Source organism: Notamacropus eugenii, chromosome 5 (assembly GCF_028372415.1).
Source record: "Notamacropus eugenii isolate mMacEug1 chromosome 5, mMacEug1.pri_v2, whole genome shotgun sequence".
NCBI classification, from domain to species: Eukaryota; Metazoa; Chordata; class Mammalia; order Diprotodontia; family Macropodidae; genus Notamacropus; species Notamacropus eugenii.
The window spans coordinates 2,442,062-2,466,521 of NC_092876.1; the positions used below are offsets into that span (position 1 = coordinate 2,442,062).

At 45.6% G+C, this 24,460-nt stretch overlaps 1 protein-coding gene across 1 annotated transcript; it reads left to right on the forward strand.

Moving 5' to 3' along the window:
- The first annotated feature begins 1,208 nt into the window (after nucleotides 1-1,208).
- Nucleotides 1,209-23,840, forward strand: LOC140508112 (zinc finger protein 713-like). The gene is made up of 5 exons (XM_072615882.1): nucleotides 1,209-1,406; nucleotides 3,339-3,424; nucleotides 7,905-8,083; nucleotides 11,017-11,143; nucleotides 21,763-23,840. Exons 3-5 carry the CDS (start codon nucleotides 7,964-7,966, stop codon nucleotides 21,966-21,968), a joined length of 453 nt encoding a protein of 150 aa, XP_072471983.1. The 5' UTR covers nucleotides 1,209-1,406; nucleotides 3,339-3,424; nucleotides 7,905-7,963; the 3' UTR covers nucleotides 21,969-23,840.
- Nucleotides 23,841-24,460: the final 620 nt, after the last annotated feature.

The following is a 24,460-nucleotide window of genomic DNA, read 5'->3' on the forward strand; positions in this document are numbered from 1 at the left end:
ATCCCATCTAAGCAAATGCCAGGACACTGACAACTTACCCCTGTCCTTGGCAATCACACCCCAATGTGGACGGGAGGAGTTCACAAAGCTCCCCAATTGTCCTCTTTCCCGACCTCTTTCCCCTTCTTTCTCTGGTAACTTCAGCCTACTCAGCTGCCCCTATGACACAAGGACCCCCACTAGTCAGACTGGGAGGGGCCATCTGCTTTTCTCCCTTCCTCAGGGACATTTGGAGTTTTGACTGCACTATTTGGAGGCTCATTAACCTGTTTCCCTTACTTTCTCCTGCCTTGACTGCCCTTATAATGACTCCACTGACAACTCTCTTCAGTGCCGTTGTGTGCAGATACAGTGCCAAGGCAAACTTGTCAGTCTGTGCAGTGGTCCCTGCCCACATCCAATCCTCTGCGACACTCACCTGGGCCAGGTGCCCCCACCTAGGTGGCTGGGCCCTGTGGCTTGGTCACTGTGGGACCTGACGTTTCCAAGCAGACCGGTCCCGGTGCTTCGGAAACCTCCCCTTGGGCACTTTCTTTCCCCAGTGGCAGTGCTGACCTAACCCTTGGGCTGCACGCGGTGCCTGGGATTCAAGTCCTGACAACAGGACCTACGCGCTGTATGAAGCCGGGACAGTATAAGCTTGTTACATCGCCACCAGCACTGTCTTCCGTTTACCTAAAAGCAATCAAACGTTGTGCAAGCACCTTGCAGCAAACACTGGCATTTAGGGACTGCGCTCCTAGGTTGAAGGGACAGAGAGGTGGCTTTGTGCGGGGCAGTGTGGACTGATCACAGGCTTATCCTCTGCTTTCAGCACCGACCTCCAGGACCTTCCATCTCTCCTGCACGCGGCTGGCTTGGTCATGTTTGCACCGGGTCTCAGCCCTTGGAGTGTAGCTAGGGGAGGGCAGGCCATGGCTTTTGCCTCTCCTTTTATCACAGGGTCTGCACACAGTAGGGGCTGCATAAATGCTTGCTGGCCCACTACGGGGCAATCCAAGGAAAGTGTTTTGCAGCCCTTCAGGACAAAATGTCAGTTGCTTACCCAAGTGGGAGTGAGGGGGCGGGGCAGCCTTAACCACGCCCACTTGCTGCCCAGGGCTCCACGCACTTGGCCCCCACCCCCCAGGCACCTGGCAGTTACACAGCCGGGAAGTGCGCATGTGCACTCAGTTCCTCAGGACTACACTTCCCAGAATCCTTTGAGCGGCGGCCTTGCCGGTTCCGAACCTCTTTCCCGAGATTTCCTCCCGCCATCCCGCGGCCCCCTCAGCCTGGGACCCCACTCCGTCCCCCCAGTCCCATCCGGGCGACCCCGTGGCCTCCTGGCCAGGGGACGCGTCTTCGGGTGGAGCTTACCGCGCAGGCGCAGAGCGCCATGGACCTGCTTGGGGCCCGGCTGCAGCGTGAGTGACGGGCGGACTTTGCGCGCGGAGCGAGTGCGGGGCTCCGCGGGCGCGGCCCAACCTGGACTTGCCTTCCCTTAGGGGGCGGCGGCCGCTGCTCTTGTGGCTGCCTCTGCCATTACCCCTAGTGATCCCAGGATGGGAAGCCAGAGCTGGGGGGAGGGGAGGGGGTCAGCCCCTCCCCCAAGGAAGCCCCTCCCCCTCAGGAAAGCCCCTCCCCCTCAGGAAGCTCCTCCCACTCATGAAACCCCTCCCCCAGGAACCTCCTCCCCTCAGGAAGCCCCTGCCCCTCAGGAAGCCCCTCCCCTCAGGAAGCTCCTCCCCTCAGGAAGCTCCTCCCCTTAGGAAGCTCCTCCCCCTCATGAAACCCCTCCCCCCAGGAACCTCCTCCCCTCAGGGAGCCCCTCCCCCTCAGGAAGCCCCTCCCCTCAGGAAGCTCCTCCCCTCAGGAACCTCCTCCCCTCAGGAAGCTCCTCCCCCTAAGGAAGCCCCTCCCCCTCAGGAAGCTCCTCCCCCTCATGAAACCCCTCCCCCTCAGGAACCTCCTCCCCTCAGGGAGCCCCTCCCCCTCAGGAAGCCCCTCCCCTCAGGAAGCTCCTCCCCTCAGGAAGCTCCTCCCCTTAGGAAGCTCCTCCCCCTCATGAAACCCCTCCCCCCAGGAACCTCCTCCCCTCAGGGAGCCCCTCCCCCTCAGGAAGCCCCTCCCCTCAGGAAGCTCCTCCCCTCAGGAACCTCCTCCCCTCAGGAAGCTCCTCCCCCTAAGGAAGCCCCTCCCCCTCAGGAAGCTCCTCCCCCTCATGAAACCCCTCCCCCTCAGGAAGCCCCTCCCCTCAGGAAGCTCCTCCCCTCAGGAAGCTCCTCCCTTCAGGAACCTCCTCCCCCCAGGAACCTCCTCACATCAGGAAGCCCCTCCCCCCAGGAAGCCCCTCCCCTAGGGAAGCTCCTCCCCTAGGGAAAGCTCCTCCCCCATTTCTGTATTCCCCGCCCCCCCCAGTCCCTCCCTGAGCCTCCTCCTCCTGAGAGCCTCAAGGGCAGAGGCAGCATGCAGCAGGGGCTTAATGCTTGCCGCAGGGTCTCCTCCTCCTCTCCCCCACTCAGGGCAGCCCCCGGACCCCACCCAGGGGCTCCCACGTTAAAAGGACCCTTTCAGGAAAGGCTGGTGAGCCCCACACCAGCTTCCTTGATGAGAAGGCCGGAGTGGAGGAGGACGGGGGCTGAGGATGGGGAAGGTGGGCAGGGAGGCCCCCCAATCTCCTCGTCCACCCTCCAGACCCTCCCCACCTTTGGCTGAGCCCGCGGGCGGTGGGGCCGGGTCTCGACGCCGCCCTAGCCTGGGAGCACGTGCGCAGGCTCCCCCCCAGGCCCAGCTGCGGTGGGCAGGGGCAGCTGGTGGGGAGGGGCCGGGGGCGGGCAGGGCTCGGGCAGCCTCCTTGAGCCAGGGACTTAGCCCCCATGGGGGCTGACCTGCCCCTGCTTAGGCAGCTGCCCCGAAAGGCTGCCGAGACGCCCAGAGGCCTCCGTGGTTGGTTGTCCGGTTGTGTCTGCGGCCCATTTCTGGGGTTTTCTCCGCAAAGATTCGGGAGGGGTTTGCCTTTTCCTTGCCTGCCAGGCAGGGGACAGTGACTTGCCCAAGGTCACACAGCTAGGACGCGTCTGAGGCCGGATTTGAACCAGGAAGAGGAGTCTTTCTGTGCCAGGGCTGATGCCCTCTCCATGCTCTATCTAATCCACTGTGATTCAATGGCAGATTGGGGGTCTCGAGTGCTACTGCCTCAGACCTGTTCCCCCTTGTTGGAGGGGGCCTAGCAGCCCCTGGACTGCCCATTAACCTTCCTGTGCTCCAGGGGCACAGGATATGGAGCTCGAGCGTGAGCTGAGTTTGGGGTCAGTGAGCGGTGTTGATTGGGCCACTCTCTGGCGTTTTTCTCCTAGCTCTCTCTTCTCCAGACTCTGCTTTTCCCAGGAAAGACATGGAAGAGGAGAAAATGAGTTCGGAGCTCCTAATAGTCCAGTCCCAGGTGAGTCAGCGTTCTTCTCTGCCCGGAAACGTAATCTCATTTTCCGAATGAGGCAACTGAGGCCCAAGTAGGTTAAGTGACTTTCCCTAGGTCACACAGCTTAGTAAATGACAAAACCAGGAGGCAGGGCCTAAGTTCAGGGCTCTTTTCTCAGAACCTTTCTGCCTTGATGGGATTACTGGAAGCAGCTAAGGTCAAACACAAGGCAAAGACACTTGCCTGTGGCCATCCTGGTTGCCTTTCTTGGGGTGTTCTCTGGCTTATCAATACCCTTCAGGTCCTGAGAACTGAAGGTAATCAATAAGAAAATTACAATGTTAGAGTAAAAAAACCCCAAAAAGAACCAAACCCAAAGGAGACTGGTTTGAAACCAATAAAAATATAAGCTACTAAAATGTGAGTTGAGGTTAGTAGTCAGGAAAAAATATACTCTTAGCGAAAGTGAGGAATTTGAGTCATTCCTTCTTAAGAAATCAAAGGTGAACAGGGCTTTTGATGCGTCCTCATAAAATGGTAGAACCATGGGAAAGGTGAAATCAGCTAGCCAGCAAGGCTTAGCAATGCTGTTAGGACTGACCTGCTTCTTGGCTTATTCCAAAGCTCTGACTGTGCAGACTGCAAAGGATGGGTGTCTGTGAGGAATCATCATGGTGGTGAGGGGGCCTAGTTGTGCTTTTTGACCCCACCACCTGCCTTTGGGAGCAGACCTGAGAGATGAGCAAGCATTGAGGAAAAGGTCTTACAACAGGGTAGAGCCATTCTACTTCTTCCTTCATGAATTAAAATACCACAGAGAGATGCCCCTCAGATGATCATTCTGGAAAAAGGTGGTAGAGGTGAGATGCATACTTGTGCTGATGGTTGAGTTAGAAAGAAAAGGAACAGAGGGAGAAACAAGGCTTCCGTCTTCTATGAGCCCTGCCTTTTGTTTAGAATCATGGAAAGAAAGGCTATAGATCTTAAATTTAGACCTTCGAGGAACCTTACAGGCTTCTAATCCATCCTTCTCATTTTATAGATGAGGAAACTGAGGTGTACTGAGGTTAAATGACTTGTCCACACTCTTAAGAGTAGTGAGTGGCAAAACTTGGATTTGAACCCAGGTCTTCAGACTGTGTAGTTGTTGCTGTTTTCTGTGTACAATGGCTACCTCTCCTGTAATTGTCAATTCAATTTCTGAAGGGTCCTAGAGGGAGAAATAAGGGAGGGGATAAACAAAATTTGGGGCATGGTGGTACAAATGAATGCTGCTCCAGAAAACAGATGGAACGACTGGGTAGTTGGCCCACAGGGAGAGTTCTGTGCCATGCTCTTGCTATGAAAAACAGGGTAGAAAGAAAAAGGGAGTTCAACCATAAAGGTAAACTCAAGAAATCTGGTCTGGGTCAGTGCAATGGAAGGAAGGAGGGCAAAGAATGTGGGGACACTTTGGGGGAAAAATACCATAGGAATTTAATGCTTAATTTAATAAAAAAAAAATCAGTCTTGTAATCTTAAATGTGAATGGATTAAATCTGTCAGAAAAATGAAAGAGAGCAGAATAGATAAAATTAAAGAAATAGCAACAGAATGACTGAATAGGAAGACTGGAAGGAAGGCAGGTATGGGTGAAGATAATGAGTTTAATTTTGAGGATATTGACTTTAAGGGGGCTACATGGCATTTTGTTCGAGCTATCCAGTAGGCATTTGGAAACTCAAGATTAGAGGTGATCAGAGAGGTTAAGACTGGATACGTAGATTTGAGAATCATCAGTTAGAGATGCTAATTGAATCTATGGGAATAATGAGATCACCAAGTAAAATATTATAGAAAGAGAAGAAAAGAGAGTCCAGGAGAGAGCCCTATGGGATAGTCATTGTTTGTGGGTGTGACTGACATAAGAGACTGAGAATGAGCAGACAGGAAGAGAAGCAGGAGAGAGAGAAAACCTGGACAGAAGAGTGAAGAAGAGTGACCATAGGTGTCAAAGGCTGCAGAAAGGTCAGGGACAATGAGGATGGAGAAAAGGACAGTAACTTTGGTGAGAGCAGTTGGGTTGGTGGTGAGGTTGGGAGCAGAGTGTAGAGAGTTAATATGAGCATGAAAAGAGAGAAAGTGGGGACACCTATGGTAGATAGCCATGGCCTTCTCAAGCATCTGCCACAAAAGGCAGTGGAGAAATGGGATGATAGTCACTGGGCTTGGAAGGATTGAACGAAAGTTTTTTGAGGACAGGGAGACATGGGAATGTTTGTAGGTATTAGGGAAAGACCTAGCAGAGAGGAGAGACTGAAGGTAAGAGAAAGAGTGAAGGTGACAGAGGGGACACTCTGATGGAGGATATGGGATGGGATGCATGAGCTATGTATGTAGGGAGGTTGCCTTGACAAAGAGAAGGCCCTCTTGTGAGAGAGTGGCCAAGGAGGACAGAGGGGCAGAAGGGCTCCACGTGACATATGAGGGGGAGCTCTCAGTAAATGGCCCCAGTTTTTTCAGTCCAATACAAGGCAAGGTTCTCATTTCACAGTGGGGGGGGGGGGGGTTGGTGGTTATGTCTGAACAGGGAAGAGAGAGTTTGGAAGATCCCCCTCAGAGAGTGGGAGAGTGACTGTGTTAGAGGCATCAAGTGCTTAGAAAGTGAAGACTGAGAAAAGATTAGATTTGACAATGAAGAGATCTTTGGGAACTCTGGAGAGCATAGTTTAGTAAGAGCTTACTACCTGCCAGAGACCGTGCTAAGGTTTGGGGAGAACAAATCCATGAAAAAGAAAGGCAGGTCCTGTCCCAAGCGGTTTAGTTTCAAGTTGGGGGAAAATACCACTTAAAAGAGAGCTAACCTTTGCGGGGCTTGGGAATTGGGGGAGACAACGGTGCAGAGGAGTGGTAACCAAGTCTGGTGTGGTCTGTCCTTGAAAATGGAGGTCTATGAAGAAAAGTGTGTCTTGGTGTCAAGGAGAGGAAGTCTGGAGAAGGAGGTATGGCTGCTCTGGACCCTTCCCACATTCTCCTCTATTATTCTATGTTGTTGCCCAGGGTACCCCTCGATGTTTGTCAAGGAGAAATTGGAGCCCGAACCTTCCTTTCTCCAAGTTCTACCACTCTTTACAGTACACAAAGTCCCCTCTAAGGAAATAATGATTTTATTAAATAAATGCGTCAATTCTTAGAGAAATAACCAACTCACTTTATGAAGTGACATTCCTAGTCTTAACACTAATTTGTAGACAACTGCAGTATTCGTTTTTTTGAGCTGGACAAATCTGAGAATAAAGGACAGGAAGAAGAAAAGTATGTAGTTAAATGTGACCTTGGAAGAGTTAAACGTGGAAGAACCAGGACACTTTCTGAATGATTGGTTGGTTGTTCTCGAATGGAACCAAATGACAATCACTGTGCTAAAGTCAAGTTTCAGTGTGTCCAACTGTGGCTGGTCAGAACGATATGAGCTCAGAGTGCTCTACCATAGGTCAGGCACAAATAATCCGTGGGAACATTTGGGGTGAATACTCTAAATTTGGACATCCTGCATTTCCCTTGAGCTATTTCATTTCGGCTTTGCTCATAGAGCACAGCACCTTCTCTGATGTGGGCATGCCATGCTGGGCAGTCCTCTGTGTCCCATGTCACACAATCAATTCCAAAGGTCTTAAGAGAGACCTTGAGACCACTTCTTATGACCACCATATGATTGCTTGCCCTGTGTGAGTTCTCCATAAAACAGTCTTTTCGGCAAGCATACATTTTGCATTTGAACAACGTGGCCAACCTATCAGAGTTGAGCTCTCTGAAACATAGTTTGAATTCTTGGCAGTTCATCTCGAGCAGGGATCTCAGTGCCTGGTACCTCATCCTGCCAGATGATCCTCAGAATCTTCCTAAGACAGTTCAAATGGAAACAGTGCAATTTCTTGGCATGGTGCTGATAGGCTGTCCATGTTTCACAGGCATACAACAACGAGGTCAGCACAAATGCTCTGTAGATCTTCAGTTTGGTAGTCAGTCTAATACCTCTTGTTTCCCATACTGTCCTTCGGAGCCTCCCAAACACTGAAGAATATACAGATTTTTCAGTATTGTGTGTTACATTTGTCATTTGCTACAATTTGTAGAAAGGTATTAGTATTAACTACATTCTTTGTAGATCTTAATAAGGATAATCATCAGTGAGGGAAAGATGAACAAAAGATACAGACCTAAGTGGAGGCTAATTGCATCTGAAATGATGTATAGATCAAAGAACAAATCATAAGCTCCCATGGATCCCATGATCTTCTTTATTCAGGTGATTCTCAGCTCCATTTGTCTAGCCTAACCTTTCTGCTTCCTTCCAGTCTCACACATCCAGTTGCCTATTGTGCTTCTTGAGCTGGATGTCCAGTGGAAATCTTATGCTCAATATGTCCAAAACAGAATTCATTAGCTTCCCCCTAAACCCTTCCCCGATTTCTATCTTCTCTATTGCTGTATCGAGGATACTGCTGTCCTTCTTGTGTTTCAGATTCCCAAGCTGGGAGTCATCCTGGACTCCTTAGTGTCCTCTCACTCCCCATATGCAACATGGTGCCCAGGCCTATGGATTTCAGCTTTACAACACCTCTTGAATACTTCTCTTTCTGTGACACTGCCCCCACCCTGGTGCAGGCCCTCATCACCTCACTCCTGGACTATTGCAAAGCTGTAAGTCTTCCCCATTATCCCAAGTCTCTTTCTGCTCCAGTTCATCTTGCATTCAGCCGGGAAAGTGATTTTCCTGAAGGACAGACCTGACATGTTACTTGTCTACTCCATAGACTTCAGGGCCTTTCAGTTACCTCCAGAAAATCCTTTAAAACCTGTCCCCCTTCTTCTCCAGGCTTCTTACACCTTCCGTGCTCCTGTGTGCTCTGCTGTCCAGTGACACGGACCTCCTGGTTGTTCTTTCAACCAGATCCTTCATCTCCCATTGCTGTGCATTTGTATTGGCTGTGTCCTCTGTCTGGAGCTCTCCCTCTTTCTCTTGGCCTCCTAGCTCCCCAGAAGCAAGGCAATAAGCCTTTCCCAGAATTCCTAAGCCTTAGTGCCATCTCTCTGAGACCTCTCCCTGCCTATACTGTGTGAGTCTGGTTTGTACAGAGGTGTTAGCCTGCTGCTTTGCCCACTACACTGAACTCCTCAAGAGCAGACACCGTGTTCTTTGCCTTTCATTGTATCCCCAGCACTTGGCACAGGGTCTGGCACATTGTAAGTGCTGAGTAAATGCTTGCTGACAATAACTAGCTATTTTATAGGGAATGATCATATGGGAATAGATACCACAATTTGTGGGATGCAGCTAAAACAATCTTCAAAGAAAATAAACATTTCTGACAAAACAGTGCTGGCTGTGAAGTCAAAGGTGCCCAATTCACATCCCTGCTCATCCACTTACCTCAAACAAGTCACTCAGTTTCTCTTGGTGTCAGTTTCCCCATATATACAATTAAAAACCTGTAGTAAATGCCCTTTGAGTATCATTTTTTCTCTAGAGCCATAATTCTATACTAACAAAATAAAGGGGAGATATTTTATACCTGAAAAGGTATAAAACATGATAAAAATTAGCAGACAAAAAGATAGTCATTTACTTTGAAGTATGTTAACATTGTCCATAAACCACTAGGTAATGAGGGAGAGGGCGGAGAAAGAGAAGGGGAGGAAAGGGTAAAGAGTAAGGGAGAAGAAAAGTCCCACTGTCAAAAAATTGAGTGATTTAAGGTTTGCAGAGCACTCAGCAGATATTTTCTCGTTGGATTCATAAAACGAGCCTATGCTATTATTATCCTAATTTTACAGATGAAGAAACTGAGGCTGGGACGTGTAGTGACTTGTCCATGATCACACAATGACTAACCATCGGAGGCAGGGTCCAAGCGCCGCGATGTATTCTCTTCACCATTAACTACAAAGTGAATTTCCACTGAATAAAGGGCTATCCATGATTATGCGCCACCAAAGTGAAGGATTCACAGGCAATGGATAATTATCTACAAAATTTTAAGGCATTTAAATGACAAACAAGAAACAGAAATCCTAACTATCCTAATCTCTGAGAAAAGTCGACGAACAAATCAAAAATAAACTCTCATAGGAAACAGCTTCTGGTTTGAGGAGGACAAAGCCCACCCTGAACTTGCTAGGGCTTACATATCCATCCCTTCTCGCCATTCTGGCCCTATCAGCACTTCTCTGGTCTTTTCTGCAGCAGCTGAGTGAGTCTTCCATTTCTCCCTCATTCCATCAGTCCTCCACATGGCTGCCAAAATAAACTTCCTAAGACATGATCCCTGCCATACCCAAAACCATCCTGTGGTAGCCTGGCTGTGTCCAGGATGAGAGAGAAACATCAGACAATGGGCAGGGTTCTCCAAGCCCAGCTTACCAGGGTTCTCTTACATGCCCTCTGGGCACCATTCTCTCAGTGTGTTACTTGAGCTCCTCCTTCTGCTTTTGCCAGTCCTGGAATGCACTCCATCCTCTCTGCTCCTCCCAGAACTTGAAGGAGGATGCCCATGCCGGCCTTGTTTTCATTCTTCTGGTGGCTCTGCACCTGACTGCAGAGTTGATACCTTCACTTCCCTCTCCCCTCCATCACCCCTTTTCAGCCTCCTTTTATGTGTTTTATCCCACTCGAATGTAAGCTCATTGAGGAGAAGGGTCATTCTACTGCTTTGCTTGTATCAGCGTATAGTATGGTACCTGGCACGCAGTGAGTACTTCATAAAGGATCGTTGACCTGACAGTCCTGATTGTCCATAAAGTCTTGGTCCAAGTGGCCCCTCCTCTGGGAAACTTTCCCTAATCCCTTTCCCAAATAGTCTTTCTTTCCAAATAAGCTTTCATTTACTTTTCTGTGCACAGGTTTCACTCTAGTAAAGTGTGAATTTCCTGAAAACAGCCTCTGTTTTTATCTTTGTACCCCTAGTACTGAACACAGTTCCATTAAGAATCATGCTATCAACTACATTACTGGTAGTTTACATAATACCCTACACATGTTATCTCATTGGATTCCCACAATACCCTGGTCAATAGCTTCCATCATCTACATTCGGCAGAGGAAGAAATCTCAGCTGGGATATTGGGAGCAACTTGCTCCTAATCTAGGGTTCTGTTCATGCCACCAAGATTTTTCCATTGCAGATAATGATTGAAAAGGGAGAGAAGTCCAATGCAATGTGGTTATTTTTTAGCCTTTAAAAATCTACCTACTTAATATTTTTCCTCACAACACTGTCATCTATCATTGAATGATTACTCTGGTGTATCTAATTAGAAATGATACATTATTAGGAATTATATACTGATTTAAAAAATTTCTGATTTACGGACTTAAGAATAAAATGAACAGTTGCCTTGACCGTGTACACTTTTGGAGACATTTTGTCAGTGTGAACTTGAGCAATGAATTACAACTGCCCATGCTGTCATGTCTAATACAGAGTCCAACTACACCCAGTAGGTCTTGAGTAGCTCTGTGTATGAAATGCTGCAGCCAGTAGGTCTTCAGTAGATCATCTTCTATTGAATGTTCAGAACCCCACTATGCTGTAAGCAAAGACTGATTGTGCCTTCTTCTTCTATCCATGTTTCAGGAATCAGTGACTTTAGAGGATGCTTTTGTGGACTTCACATGGGAAAAACGGAGTGAGCTAGACCCTGTGCAGACGGATGTAAACAGAGATATGATGCTGGAGAACTATGAAAACCTTGTCTTCCTGGGTGAGACTATCATCTTATGAATCAGCATTTATTCACTGGGGAGTCTTCATTTGCTTATTCGCTAAAGTTGATTTTCTTGAGTTCTGACTGACTGTGCAATAATACGCAAGGGCAAGGGACCTATGAGATGTTCACTAAATCCTTCAGGACCAAGGGACAGAGTATGTCTCTATGTTGTTTTCTAGGTGAAGGGTATTTGCTTTGTATGACTGGAAGTTGGCAGGTTCACTGAGTTGGTCCCAAGACATTCCCCACCTGCTCTCTGTTCCCTTAGGTCCAAGATTCTCAGTGGCCATAGCTGAAGACATGAAACCTTTCTCTCCTCTGAGTACTGAGTGGGCCATATGAACTAAATTCCTCTTTAAGGTAAAGTCTATTCTGTGACCAGTCACGCATGTTCTTCTGGAGATAGAAGAGATTGCACACTCTAGAGCTCCTTCATACAAACCTCGATATTTTAGCAGTGTCATATTCCTATTGGAAAGAAAGGAACTAATGCCGAGCTTGGATCTGATCTTTGTCTCACGCGCCATCTTGTTCTCTCCCATGAGCAGGGTTTTCAGGTTCCAAACCAGATGTGGTCTCTAAGTTAGAGGAGAAGTGCCCTGGGTTCAGGAACAAGAATTCCTAAGGGGCATTGGAGCAGGTAGGGGAGCAAGACCTATGCTTTCAGGAGTTGCTGCTAGCTAGGCATTTAGGGGCAGCAACTTTGCAGTATTAGACAGTATTAGTGCTTTCCCATGTCCCTGGTGCTAGTCAGAGGGAACAGGTTGCAGGATTTCAAAATTGGAAGGGACCTTGATAGTCATCTAGTCCAACACAGAGCTGAAAAAAATTCTGTGTGCAACCTGTGTGAGAAGTGGTCAACCAGTTTTTCCTGAAGACTTCTGAAGAGGGGGAATCTGTCACTGTCCACTCCACCTTGGATTGCTCTTCTTATTAGGAACATGCCTCCATCCAGGCCTTCCTCTTGCCACTTTCACCTGTTGCTCCCAGCTCTTCCCTTTGGGGCCAAGAAGAACACGCCCAATCCCTCTTCCCTGTGATGGTCCTTCTTGAAGCCATCTCTCATGTCCCTTTGAGTCTTCCTTTTTCCTGGTTTATGATGCCCAGGTGACCCTTCTATGGACTCAGCTTGTCATTTGAACTGCCTACCTTTGGACACTCCCATGTGACAAAAGCCTTCCCAAAGTGAGGCACCCAGGAGTGATCACAAATCTCGTGATAGAGTTTGACCAGGGTCTGGTTATACAGCTCACTTATCATGTGGAAATTTGGTCTCTTTTTATTCAGCGTGAGCATTTTCTGATACCTCATCACTGCATAGAGTCCTATTGATCTTTTAGTCCATGAAAACCCTCAGACCTTTTGCTGTTGCCCAGAAATGCTTCTTCTATCTCATTCTTGGTAGATTGATCCTTTGAACCCAAAAGTAATATTTGAAGTTCATCTTTATTAAATGCCATCTAGCTGTATTCAGTCCAGGGCCTTATCTTGTCAAGATATTTTTGAATCTTAAATCTGTCATGTAATATGTTATAGCTTTCTCCTTTGGATTTGTGTTCCATGTAAATTTGGTAAGCATGCCATCAATCCCTTCATCCAACTTATTGATAAGAAATATTAACCAGCACAGGACCATGGACAGATGCTTGGGGCATTTAAGGGGAGAGTTGGAAGACTCCACTTTTGTACCAGAATGTTGACAGAATCATTGATGACTACTCTGTTTATATCTGGCCATTCATTCAACCCCTTGGGAATCCATGAAATTATACCATCCTCTGGTTCAGTTCCCTCTCCTGGATCACTGCCTTCTTTTGATGAAGGGACTTGTGTAGCTGAGGGAAAAAAGAAAGGGAAAGGTAAAGGACAAAGGGAAAGATATACCCAACTGAATGCAGAATTACAAGGAACAGCAAGGAGAGATAAGGAAATTTTCTTAAATGAGCCATGCAAAGAAATAGAAGAAAACAATAGAATGGGAAAGATAAGAGATGTCTTCCAGAAGATTTGCTATGTCAAGGGAATGTTTCATGCCAAAATGATGGCAACTTAACAAAAGTAGAAGGGATCAACAAGATGTGGCAAGACTGTGCAAGAAACATCACCAACCACCACAGTGGTGTGGTCACTGATCTAGAGTCAGACCTCCTGGAGAATGAAGTCAAGTGGGCCATGGGAAGCCTTGCTAACAAGAAGGCTGGTGGAGGTGATGGACTTCCAGCTGACCTCTTTAAAACCCTAAAGGATAATGCTGTTAAAGAACGGGACTCAGTATGCCAGCAAATTTGGAAAACTGAACAGAGACCACTAGATTGGAAAAGATCAATTTACATCCCGTCCTAAAGAAGGACAATGCCAAAGAATGTTCAGGTTACTAAACTGTTGTGTTCATTTCACAGGCCAGCAAGGTTATACTTAACATTCTGCAAGATGGACTTTGGCAGTATGTGAACTGAAAATTCCCAGGAGTGCAGTTTGGTTTTTGAAGAGGCAAAGGAACTAGAGACTCCTCCATTGGCTACACTAAAGCCTTTGTGTGGATCACAGCAAAATGTGGTAGGTCCTCAGAGGTGGGAGTACTGGATAATCTTACTTGTCTCCTAAGGAGCCTGTTTGTGAGTCAAGAAACAAGAGTTGAAACTTAACATGTTACAACGGATTGGTTTAAGAGAGGGGAAGGAGTTTGACAAGGATATATATTGTCATCTTATTTAGCTTATTTGCGGATGTCAGGCTAGACCAATCAAAACTGGAATCAAGGATGTTGGGAGAAATATTAGTAATCTCAGATATGCAGATGATTCACTCTGATGGCAAAAAGTGAAGAAGAATAAAGAAGCCTCTTGATGAGGGTAAAAGAGTAGAGTGTAAGAGCTGGCTTGACGCTTATCACTGCAACTGCCACCCACCACCACCACCCACCACCACCACCATCACCACCACTACCATGACCACCACATTTAATAGACATTGAAGAAATGGAAGCAGGGTCAGAGTTTACATTTTTCTACTTAAAGATCACTGCAAATCTCAGCTATAGTCAGGAAATTAAAAGAAATTTGCTCCTTGAAAAGAAAGTTATAACAGATCTGGACAGCATACTAAATAGCAGAGACATCACCTTGCCAACAAAGGTTCATGTAGTCAAAGCTATGGTTTTTCCAGTAGTAGTGTATGGCTGTAAGAGTTGGACTATAAGCACATCTGAGTGCTACAGAATCAATGGTTTTGAATTGTGGTACAGGAGAAGACTTTTGAGAGTCCCTAGCACTTCAAAGGGGGTCAAGTCAGTCAATATGTAAATAAATTAATTCAGACTATTCACTGGAAGGTCAAATATTGAATCTGAAGCTTAAATACTTTGGCTGCATAATGAGAAGATGGGTCTCATTAGGAAAGATTCTGATGTTGGGAAAGATTGAAGACAAAAGAACAAGATGGAGGAGGTTGGAAGAGTGCTGGGGATGGAAGCTCAATTCCATGTGGACAGTCTCGGGCGGGTAAAGGTGGGAACTTCTAAATCTTAGAGTTCTCACGAGGCCCCCCCAGGAAACGACTGGGAATCGAGGTGAACCGAGCTATCTCGTGTATTTCCACCTCTTCCCGTGAGAAACGTGATGGGAGAGAGCTCTCCCCGCCCTCGAGATTGTCCCGGATCTGGGCACACTATTGTTATCTAACAGCACGGTATTCAGATGCAAACTATGCTGCTGGAGAGTTTAAGTAGGATCAGGAAAGCCTGAAAGTTCTCTTGGGCGGAGGGGCCACGTGTGAGGACAACAAGGCTCCGCTTTTCCTCTCTCCTCTCTCCCCTCCCCCTCTCTCCCCGCTTGTACTTCTACTTCCAATCTCTTATTGTAAGATCTTTGCCTCCTTGGGAGATTCTTCGCTCCCTCCTAAGGAAGAATTCCCCTGCACTTGTAACTAGACCCTGAAATAAAGCTCAACCCTTGTTCGACTCTGGAACGTCTTTTCTCTCATACGAGCATCCGGTTTGGCCAACCGAAGACCTCCGGTAGAGGTAAGGGAAGACTCGGGTAGCCCACAGGCCTCTAGGCCTGGCAGTTGGCGCCCCGAACAGAGGACTGGGAGCGCAGATATCCTGGGTGCTTTGGGAACACCTGGAAGGGGCTGTGAAAGACGCGAGTCCCGAATCCTAGATTCGGAAGGAGAGAAAGAGTGAGAGTAGCTTCCCACACCCATGGGAAAAGGGCAGGGATGGGGAATCAATTGCCAGTAATAAAGCCAGAGGAACAGGAGGTCTGGGCTGAGATACTTTACAGGGAATGCAGGGAGGCAGGGGTCACTATAGAGTTAAACGACCTCCGAGAATTTTGTAAAAGGATTTGGAAAGTTTTTCCTTGGCTCGAGCAGACAGGAATATCAAGAGAAAGATGGGGAGCGGTCAGAGAACAAATGACCGTTTATGAGCAACTATGCCCCGGGGAGCTGGAGGATTTAGATTTCCTGATATATGGTGTAATTAAGAGCCTTTTGGAAGGCCCGGAGAGGCCAGGGAGGGATTGGAATGAGAGTGGAAGCAGAGATAGGGGAGGGGAGAACCCTGGTGAGCAGAAAGTTAAGGAGTGTAGAGAAAAAAATAGATTCGGAGCTCCATCTAGCTGATGGGAAAGGCGAAGCAGGGGAGCATACGCCGTGTCTTCCCTCTGCGCCTCCTTATAGCATGCTCCATTGGTCAGACAGTCCAGGGCCACAGTCCAGTTTGGAAAAGGGAATACGAAAGGCTATAGAGAATGGAGAAGACATAGGGACATTTCCTGTGCTAGAAATAGCGGACCCCAGTGTCCCCGGTGGGGTTCGGAGGAGCCACATACCTATAGAGTGGAAGAGAGTAGCGACTCTCAAAGAGGCTTGTACCAAGCACGGCCCCAATTCACCCTTTGTCATAGCCATGCTTGAGACTCTCAGTGGTCAGTTTGTTCTGACTCCTAATGACTGGAAGAGCTTAGCCAGAGCCTGCCTTACCCCTGGGCAGAAAGAAATAAGTACAGGGAGGGGCCAGGATCAGCTTCCCATAGCTATTGCCCTTCCCTTAAAGCACTCAGTTCAAATCCAGTTACTAAAGGAAATAGGACAGAATAGACCTGAGTGTACAATCTGGCTCAATGGAATTCCCATGACTGGCCTCCTTGATACTGGAGCAGATAGGACCTGCCTTAGCGGTCGCTCAGTACCCCGGCACTGGAAGCTTAAAGAAAGCCAGAGACCAGTGTGGGGAATAGGAGGGTGCCAAAATACCTTAGAGACAATGCACCCAGTAAAGTGGGAGGCAGAGGATCACCAAGGGACCGTATGGCCGTTGGTGATTCCAGGACTTAGTTTTAACATCTGGGGCAGAGACATCATGAGCCGCCTGGGGATGAAGCTATCAAATTTTTAGTAAGGGCCATTGCTGTTGCACTGGAGTCCCCACCCTTGAATTGGAAGTCAGACACCCCGATTTGGGTGGAGCAATGGCCCCTGACTCCAGAAAAACTCCAGGCACTACAACTATTGGTTAAGGAGCAATTAGCACCCTGGAATTCTCCTGTGTTTGTTATAAAGAAAAAATCTGGGAAATTCAGGTTCCTTACAGATGTTAATCAAGCATTTGTAAGCACCTGGCAGCAGCTATACCAAAATAACCAGCCAGTATGCATTCTTATCAATCTCACCTTAAAGGCGATTCTCGCTAAACAAAAAAGGAGGAGATTAAGAGATTGCCTAATACAATCAGATCTTGATACAGCTGTCTCAAAAAACTCACATACTACTCCAGCTATGAGACATTTTGTGACTATTCCAAGACAACCCCGCAAGGAAAGTAATACCCAGGCTGGAAATAAGGACACATGGGCCATGGTAAAGGATATGGCCTCAGGGAAATGGAAAGGTCCGTATAAGATACTAATATGGGGTCCAGGGTATGTTTGTGTCTCCACAGGAAAAGGGAATGTGTGGATTCCCATTAGAAGGATCCGTAGGTGTAAACCGATGTCGGAGACGGCGGAGACGCAGGAGGCGGAGACCATGGAGAGCCCAGAGACCCCAGAGAAGGATCATGCACCACCTGAGTCTGCTGATGACAGCTTTAACCCTGCTGCCCAGAGAGGAAGCAGCACTCATCCCAACATTGCTGACCACTCCATCTAGGCATCTCTTTCCAGCGGCTGAAGGACTTTGATATCACAAACCCAGGACATTGGGGGGGGGAGGGGTGACCAACTTTTCGGGAGATGACCAACTTTTCGCCTGAATACCACAGGCTTGGCCATTCAGGCTTGGCCGTTGAGATCCATTTGCATGACTGAGGGGGTGGTGATGTGTAAGGCGCCAGCACTAGCTGCTTCTCTTAGAATATGCTTTGGGATTAGTGATTGCCCTTTCTCTTGTTGTAACTCAGCCATTTAGCTTCATCTTTGTTTTATTTGATGCCTCTCTTTGTCAGTTGTGCTAGCTGCAGATTTCTGTGTAAATGAAGTCTTGTTGTGGGGTACTCATATGCTAAAGGCCTTCCTAATCCACTCACCCTCCAGCCACTGTTTGCTCTAGAGCCATGTGCACGCAGCGCAAAACAAAAAGGGGGAGATGCTGGGGATGGAAGCTCAATTCCAGGTGGACAGTCTCGGGCGGGTAAAGGTGGGAACTTCTCAATCTTAGAGTTCTCACGAGGCCCCCCCAGGAAACGACTGGGAATCGAGGTGAACCGAGCTATCTCGTGTATTTCCGCCTCTTCCCGTGAGAAACGTGATGGGAGAGAGCTCTCCCCGCCCTCGAGATTGTCCCGGATCTGGGCACACTATTGTTATCTAACAGCACGGTATTCAGATGCAAACTATGCTGCTGGAGAGTTTAAGTAGGATCAGGAAAGCCTGAAAGTTCTCTTGGGCGGAGGGGCCACGTGTGAGGACAACAAGGCTCCGCTTTTCCTCTCTCCTCTCTCCCCTCCCCCTCTCTCCCCGCTTGTACTTCTACTTCCAATCTCTTATTGTAAGATCTTTGCCTCCTTGGGAGATTCTTCGCTCCCTCCTAAGGAAGAATTCCCCTGCACTTGTAACTAGACCCTGAAATAAAGCTCAACCCTTGTTCGACTCTGAAACGTCCTTTCTCTCATACGAGCATCCGGTTTGGCCAACCGAAGACCTCCGGTAGAGGTAAGGGAAGACTCAGGTAGCCCTCAGGCTTCTAGGCCTGGCAGAAGAGGATAGATAGTATCATGGAAACAACAAAAATGAATTTGCTCACACTTCAAGAGAAAGTAGAAGATAGAAGGGTCTGACATGCTATGGAGTCACAGAGTGACTATTGCTCGTACATCACACTGAATGAAGAGGCTGAGCTCCTGGATGATAAGTGAGTATAATGGTAATTTGAATTGGAAAATCTTTCCTATTCTTCAGTAGACCCATTAAATCATCTGAAAGCCTAGGTCACATGTGGTGGGAGGAGATTGCTGGACTGGTGGGGACAGGAAGGGTGGAGCAGAACCAGAAGGAAGTGAGTAAGTGAGGGTCGGGGCAGAGGGGAGAGGAAGCAGGCAGGCACATGTGGCAAAGTTCAGGCTCATGAGTGTTTGCTTGTGAGAAAGCCCTGGCTGAGAGGAGGAGGCTTGGGAATGGCTTTGCCCCCTGTGCTGATCACATTTATTAACTTCTTGGTCATCATGACAGATTTTGCTTTCTGCTTGTGGGATTTGGCTTTTTGGTGTCTAAATAAATGCTTTTCTTCTGCCTTCTATATGGAGAGTTTTTTATATTTTGTGACTGAGAACTGTGCTGGCATATTTATAGTCACCACCAATGCTGTGAATGTTGCCACTGTATAGCCGGATACTGATTAGACTCCATCATGTGGGCATGACTGAATGACTAAACTAGGTCACATCCCTCAGTTTGTTCCACATCAAGAACATGAGATGGTTTGTTGAATACTGTGTGATAATAGTGGTGAACTATCTAGCTCCTCTCTGATTTAGTGAGTGTCTGAAATGGAAGTGAGCTTAGTCTAGCTTGCTGTGCATGTCCTGCTATGAGTGAAGCCATGCTGGCTTGTTGTGAACACCTAGCCCTTTTCTAGGTGTTCAGTATCTGTCTATAATGCATTCTAGGATTGTTTTAGAAGTTGGAGTAAGGCTTGTTGGTATTTAAAACCTTTTCATCACAAAAGAGGAACACATAGAGATTATGTAAAAACCACAAATCTTGATTTTGTGATTCTAGTTTCTTAAAATTATAGGATAAATTACTTTAAAAAGTTCTACTAATAATAGATGATATTTACAGAACACCTGCTACATGCCAGGCACTTGTGCTAATTAATTTACAAATATTATTATCGTATTTGATCCTTACAGTGACTCTGGGAGGTAGATGCTATTATGATCCCTTTTTTACAGATGAGGAAACTCAGGCAAATGGGTAAAATGACTTGTCCACAGTCACACAACTATTATGCATCTGAGATCTGCTTTGAACTCAGGTCTTCCTCACTTCAGACCCAGAGCTATCCACTGTGCTCCCTAGGTGCCTACATACATATGATATAAGGTCATCATAGCTATATCTCTATATAAACACACATGTATATGTATATATAATATGTATACATGCATGTATGTGTATACTACATAAATCTCTAGTTATATAGTGGTGGTAAATTCTACCCAACTTTCAAAACCATCTTGTTTTGTCTGTGCTTTCTTCCTACTCTTCTGTGGATTGAGAAATAGATTTCAAACATCTTCTTTTTTGTTGGGGGTCACCATTTTTAACCACCTTTTACCTCCACCTTCCACCCCATTTAAGAACTAGCAGAAAGGGAAGTAAAACACCAACCTTGTAATAAATATAGCTAAGCAAGACTGATGCATAGGGTGAATTCAGGAAGTGGGCAATATACTTTATCATAGGCCTTCTGGATTGGTCTTTAAAAGATGTTCTGAGGATGAAACATACAACTCCTACTTCCTACCAGATAGGTTGTGGACTTAAAACACAGAATGAGCCATAACGCTTTGGGTACAGCCAATGTGGAAACTTATTTGTTAGACTATATATCTTTATTAAGAGGATTTTTCTTTTTACAGCTCCATTGCATTTAACATTATCAATAGCAACAAAGCTAACATGTACCGTATGTGCTAACCCTTGTGCTAAGAGCTTTACGGTTACGATTTCATTTGATGTGACAGTTTTCCCAAAGCTTCTGAAATACTTCTCATTTTCAATTTTTCCTTGTCTTTAACTCTGCTGGATGTGAGGTGGATCCTTGGTATAGCTTCAATTTGTATTTCTCTAATTGTTATTGACTTGAATGAGTTTTTCATATGGTTGTTTATAGCTTGGAAGTTTTCCTTTGAAAATTGCTTGTTCTTATGCTTTGTCCCTTTGCCTATTTGAGAATGACTTTTAATCTTTTATGTCTGAATCATTTCCTTATCCTTGAATCAGTTCCAGTTCCCGGATATGAAACCTTTATCAGAGTAACTTATTGCAAAGGTTTTCCCCCGGTTCCCTATTTCCTTTCTAACTTAAATATTATATTTCTTTGCTTTTCTCATTTTTCTAATGCATTTATCTATTGTTCTTATATGGTTTATCTCTTGCTGGAGCTCTAGTTGACCTTGTGGACAGGATGTGTTTTTCTTGGAGGTGTTGCTTACAATTGCTTTGGAGTTATTTTCTTCCTCTAGATTTCTGTTCTGAGTGTCCTTGGCATCATATTAAGTCTTTACTGTGGGAGTCTTTTAAAGAAATCTATTTGCTCAATCTTCCTGTCATCTAGAATTATGCCCTTTTATTAGGACCAGACTCTGCACGTTTCTGGAGGGATTTTTGGTCCTGATTTGTGTCCTTGAGATTTTGCTGCTATGTACTCTGATTTTTGAATGCTATCTTCTTTAAGGCTCTGACAGGAAAAAAGTTAAACTATCAGTATTGTTACTATCAAATGTAATATTCCCTTCTCTGTCAAAAGGCTATCCTCCCTCTAAACAATCCTAGTAATATCCTTGTATTCCTGCTCTTGGGGCTCAGGTGAGGTGAAGGCACCCTGGAAACTTTATCCTATAAGCAGATCTAGTTTAGGCTAGCCACAGCTACCAAATGACCTTGCCTCTTTCCTTAAGATTTATGGTGAATTATATCATGAAGGATAAAAACAATTAGAATGAAGTGAATTTTCTTGCTTGGATTACCAAGCTGGGGCCTCATGATCCTGTGTCCCTTCTCATGTAACTTCCCTTCCCCCTTGGTGAACATCCACATCTTCAGATATATGAGTGACACTCAGGCTCATGATCCTTTTTATCTAGGTTAACGAAGCCTTTTTTCTCCACTTAGGAGTTTGCTTTATTTCAGGACTAACAGATCTCAGGAATGGCTCAAGACTTCAATGTGTTTATGTACACGTGTCTGCACTAGCATTTTGGCTGAGTAGAATCACTAATATTAAATTGCCACATTGGCTTGGTGGTTTCTTGCATCTGCCTTTTCAGTTTCATCATCATTTTCCTTGTTTGAGGAGACAGAATGTGGAACTTGGAATAAAACCAATTTTTCCCTTCCTCCAATCGTCAACAATTAACATTTAATTATTTTGTTTGTTTCTTTCAGATTCCCTTGCTGAAGAAAGGAGGTGTGAAATCACGGATGCAACTCTAAAGCAGGGAATTTATAAGGGAGTATCATCCAGAGAAAGACTTCTAGGAGACAGTTACTGGGATTTGAGTATAGGAAAAGTTTGGGAACATGATAACATGTTAGAGGGAAAGCAAGCTGCCCAAGGGGAACAATCATCAGTCAATAACAAGAAAAAATGAATGTGGTAACTGTCTATGAGAGTAATACATTCAGGGGAAGTTTCAGTCTGCCATCAATCTATGACTGGCCAGAGAAGATTCCCTTGGGAAAAAGTCACCATAAATATTATGTATTTGCAAAGAATTTCACTCAATTTTCAGACATAATTAGATGTAATCAAATATCCTTCCAGAAGAATTGTGAGAATGATAACTTCAGGAAGCCTTTGGGTTACAATTCAGACATTGTTCACAGTCATCAAATAAGTGATTGAGGTGAAAAATATGAATGTAATGATTGTGGAAAAACTTTCAGTCAGAGAAAATGCCTTCATGAACATCATAGAATTCATACTGGATGGAAGTTTTATGAAAGTAATGAATATGAGAAAACTATTAGTCAGAGAAGGAAACTTAATGAGCATACAAAGATTCATGCTGAACAGAAGCCCTATAAAGGTGAGGAACTTGGGAATATCTTCAGCCAGTGTGGACACCTTACTGAACACAAAAGGATTCATATTAGGCTGAAGCTATTTAATTGTAATGAATGTTTAAAAACTTTCAGCCAAAGGAGAGACCTTAGCATACATGAGAGAATTCATACAGGATAGAGGCCCTATGAATGTAGTGAATGTAGGAAAGCCTTCAGCCAGACAGGACACCTCAATCAACATAAAAGTGTTCATACTGGACAGAAACCCTTTGAATATAATCAGTGTGGGAAATCCTTCTTCCAGAGGGGTTGACTTAGTGAAAAACCCTTTGAATGTAATGAATGTGGGAAATGCTTTAGTCAGAGAATACACCTTAGTTTACATGAGAAAATGCATGCTGGAAAGAAGCCCTTCATGTGTAATGAATGTGGGAAATCTGTTACCTGGAAGGCAAGCCTTACTATCCATCAGAGAATTCATGCTGGAGAGAAACCCTTTGAATGCATTAAATGTGGGAAAGTTCTTAGGCACAAGAAATCCCGTTTTTGTCATCAGAGGATACGTACTGGTGAAAAGCCCTTTAGATGTAATGCAAGTGGGAAATTCTTCAGGCAGAGAGGAAACCTTATTGAGCATCAGAGGATCCATACTGAACAGAAACCCTTTACCTGTAATGAATGTGGGAAATCCTTCAGGTGGAGGAGTTACCTTAGCAGTCATCAAAAAATTCATGCTGGAGAGAAGCCCTTTGCCTGTAACCAATGTGGGAGATCCTTTACCTGGAGGAGTCATTTCATCATTCATCAAAAAATTCATGCTGGAGAGAAACCCTTTGCGTGCAGTGAATGTGGGAAAGCCTTCAGCTGGAGAAGAAGCCTTAAGCCACATAGGAGAATTCATACTAGAGAAAATCCCTTTGAATGCAATGAATGTGGAAAATCCTTTAGTCTCAGGGCAAGACTTACGGAACATCAAAGGATTCATACAGGAGAGAAACCTTTTGAATGTAATCAACGTGGTAAATCCTTCACTTGGAGGGGAAGCCTTAATTCACACAAAAGAATTCACAGTGGGGAAAACTTTGAATGTAATGAATGTGGGAAATCCTTTAGTCACAGTGCTGGGCTTACGGAACATCGAAGGATTCACGGTGAAGAGAAGCCCTTTGAGTGTAATGAATGTGGAAGATCCTTTAGCAGTAGAGGAAACCTTACTAACCATCAGAGAGTTCATGCTGGAGAAAAACCCTTTGAATGTAGTGAATGTGGGAAAACCTTTAAGAACAGAATTAGCTTTTACCATCATCAGAATTCATGGTGAGAAAACCTTTGGTTCCAGTTAATGTTGGAAGGCCTTCAGCTATGGAGAGGAAGAAGTACTGATCAACTGAGAAGTCCTTTTGGAGAGGAACCATTTGAATGAAATAAATATGGGAAAAATCTTTGGTCACAAGACACATTGCCATTAGAGAATTCATTTTAGTGAGAAACAACTTTGATATGAATATAGGAAAACATTTATCCAGAGGATACCCTTTATTGTACAAATGGTTGAGAAATCTTTTGAGTACATTTAACCTAAAAAAGCTTTAAGGGAAACTTCTTGCCTTACTCAATATTAGAGAATAAATACTGGAGAGAAACCTCTCATAATGAGTATGGGAAGGTATTCATAGAGATGGGATACTTTCATAGAAAATAATTCACATTGAAGAGAAACCCTTTGTATATAATGAATGGGGAGAGCTTCATCCAAAGTTGCCAGGGGTGAAAAATTCATTGTCCTACAATCAAATATATCTTTTTTTTAATTTGGTGGACTTGTACTTTGATGACAGGCCAACTGCCCATGGCTGGACCAATGTTTAAATACTTTCCAGCTTGGTGTGCCATGTATCAGAGTTTGCATTCTCTTATGAACCCAGGATTACCTCTAGGCATCAGAGTAGGAGGTAAGTGGACAAACTGCTAAGAATTCATTTTGAAAGAACAACAAAATCCCCACAAAAACACTTGACAAAGGAAGACCATGGTGAAACTTTGGGGTATAGCTCATCTATCAGAAACCAGAGGTTTT

Excerpts from the sequence above, each read along its gene's own strand:
- LOC140508112 (XM_072615882.1), top strand. The coding sequence starts at position 7,964 with ATGGTGCCCAGGCCTATGGATTTCAGCTTTACAACACCTCTTGAATAC. Across the intron at positions 8,084-11,016 it reads TCCTGGACTATTGCAAAGCT|GAATCAGTGACTTTAGAGGA; the intron begins GTAAGTCTTCCC and ends TCCATGTTTCAG. Across the intron at positions 11,144-21,762 it reads TGAAAACCTTGTCTTCCTGG|ATTCCCTTGCTGAAGAAAGG; the intron begins GTGAGACTATCA and ends TGTTTCTTTCAG.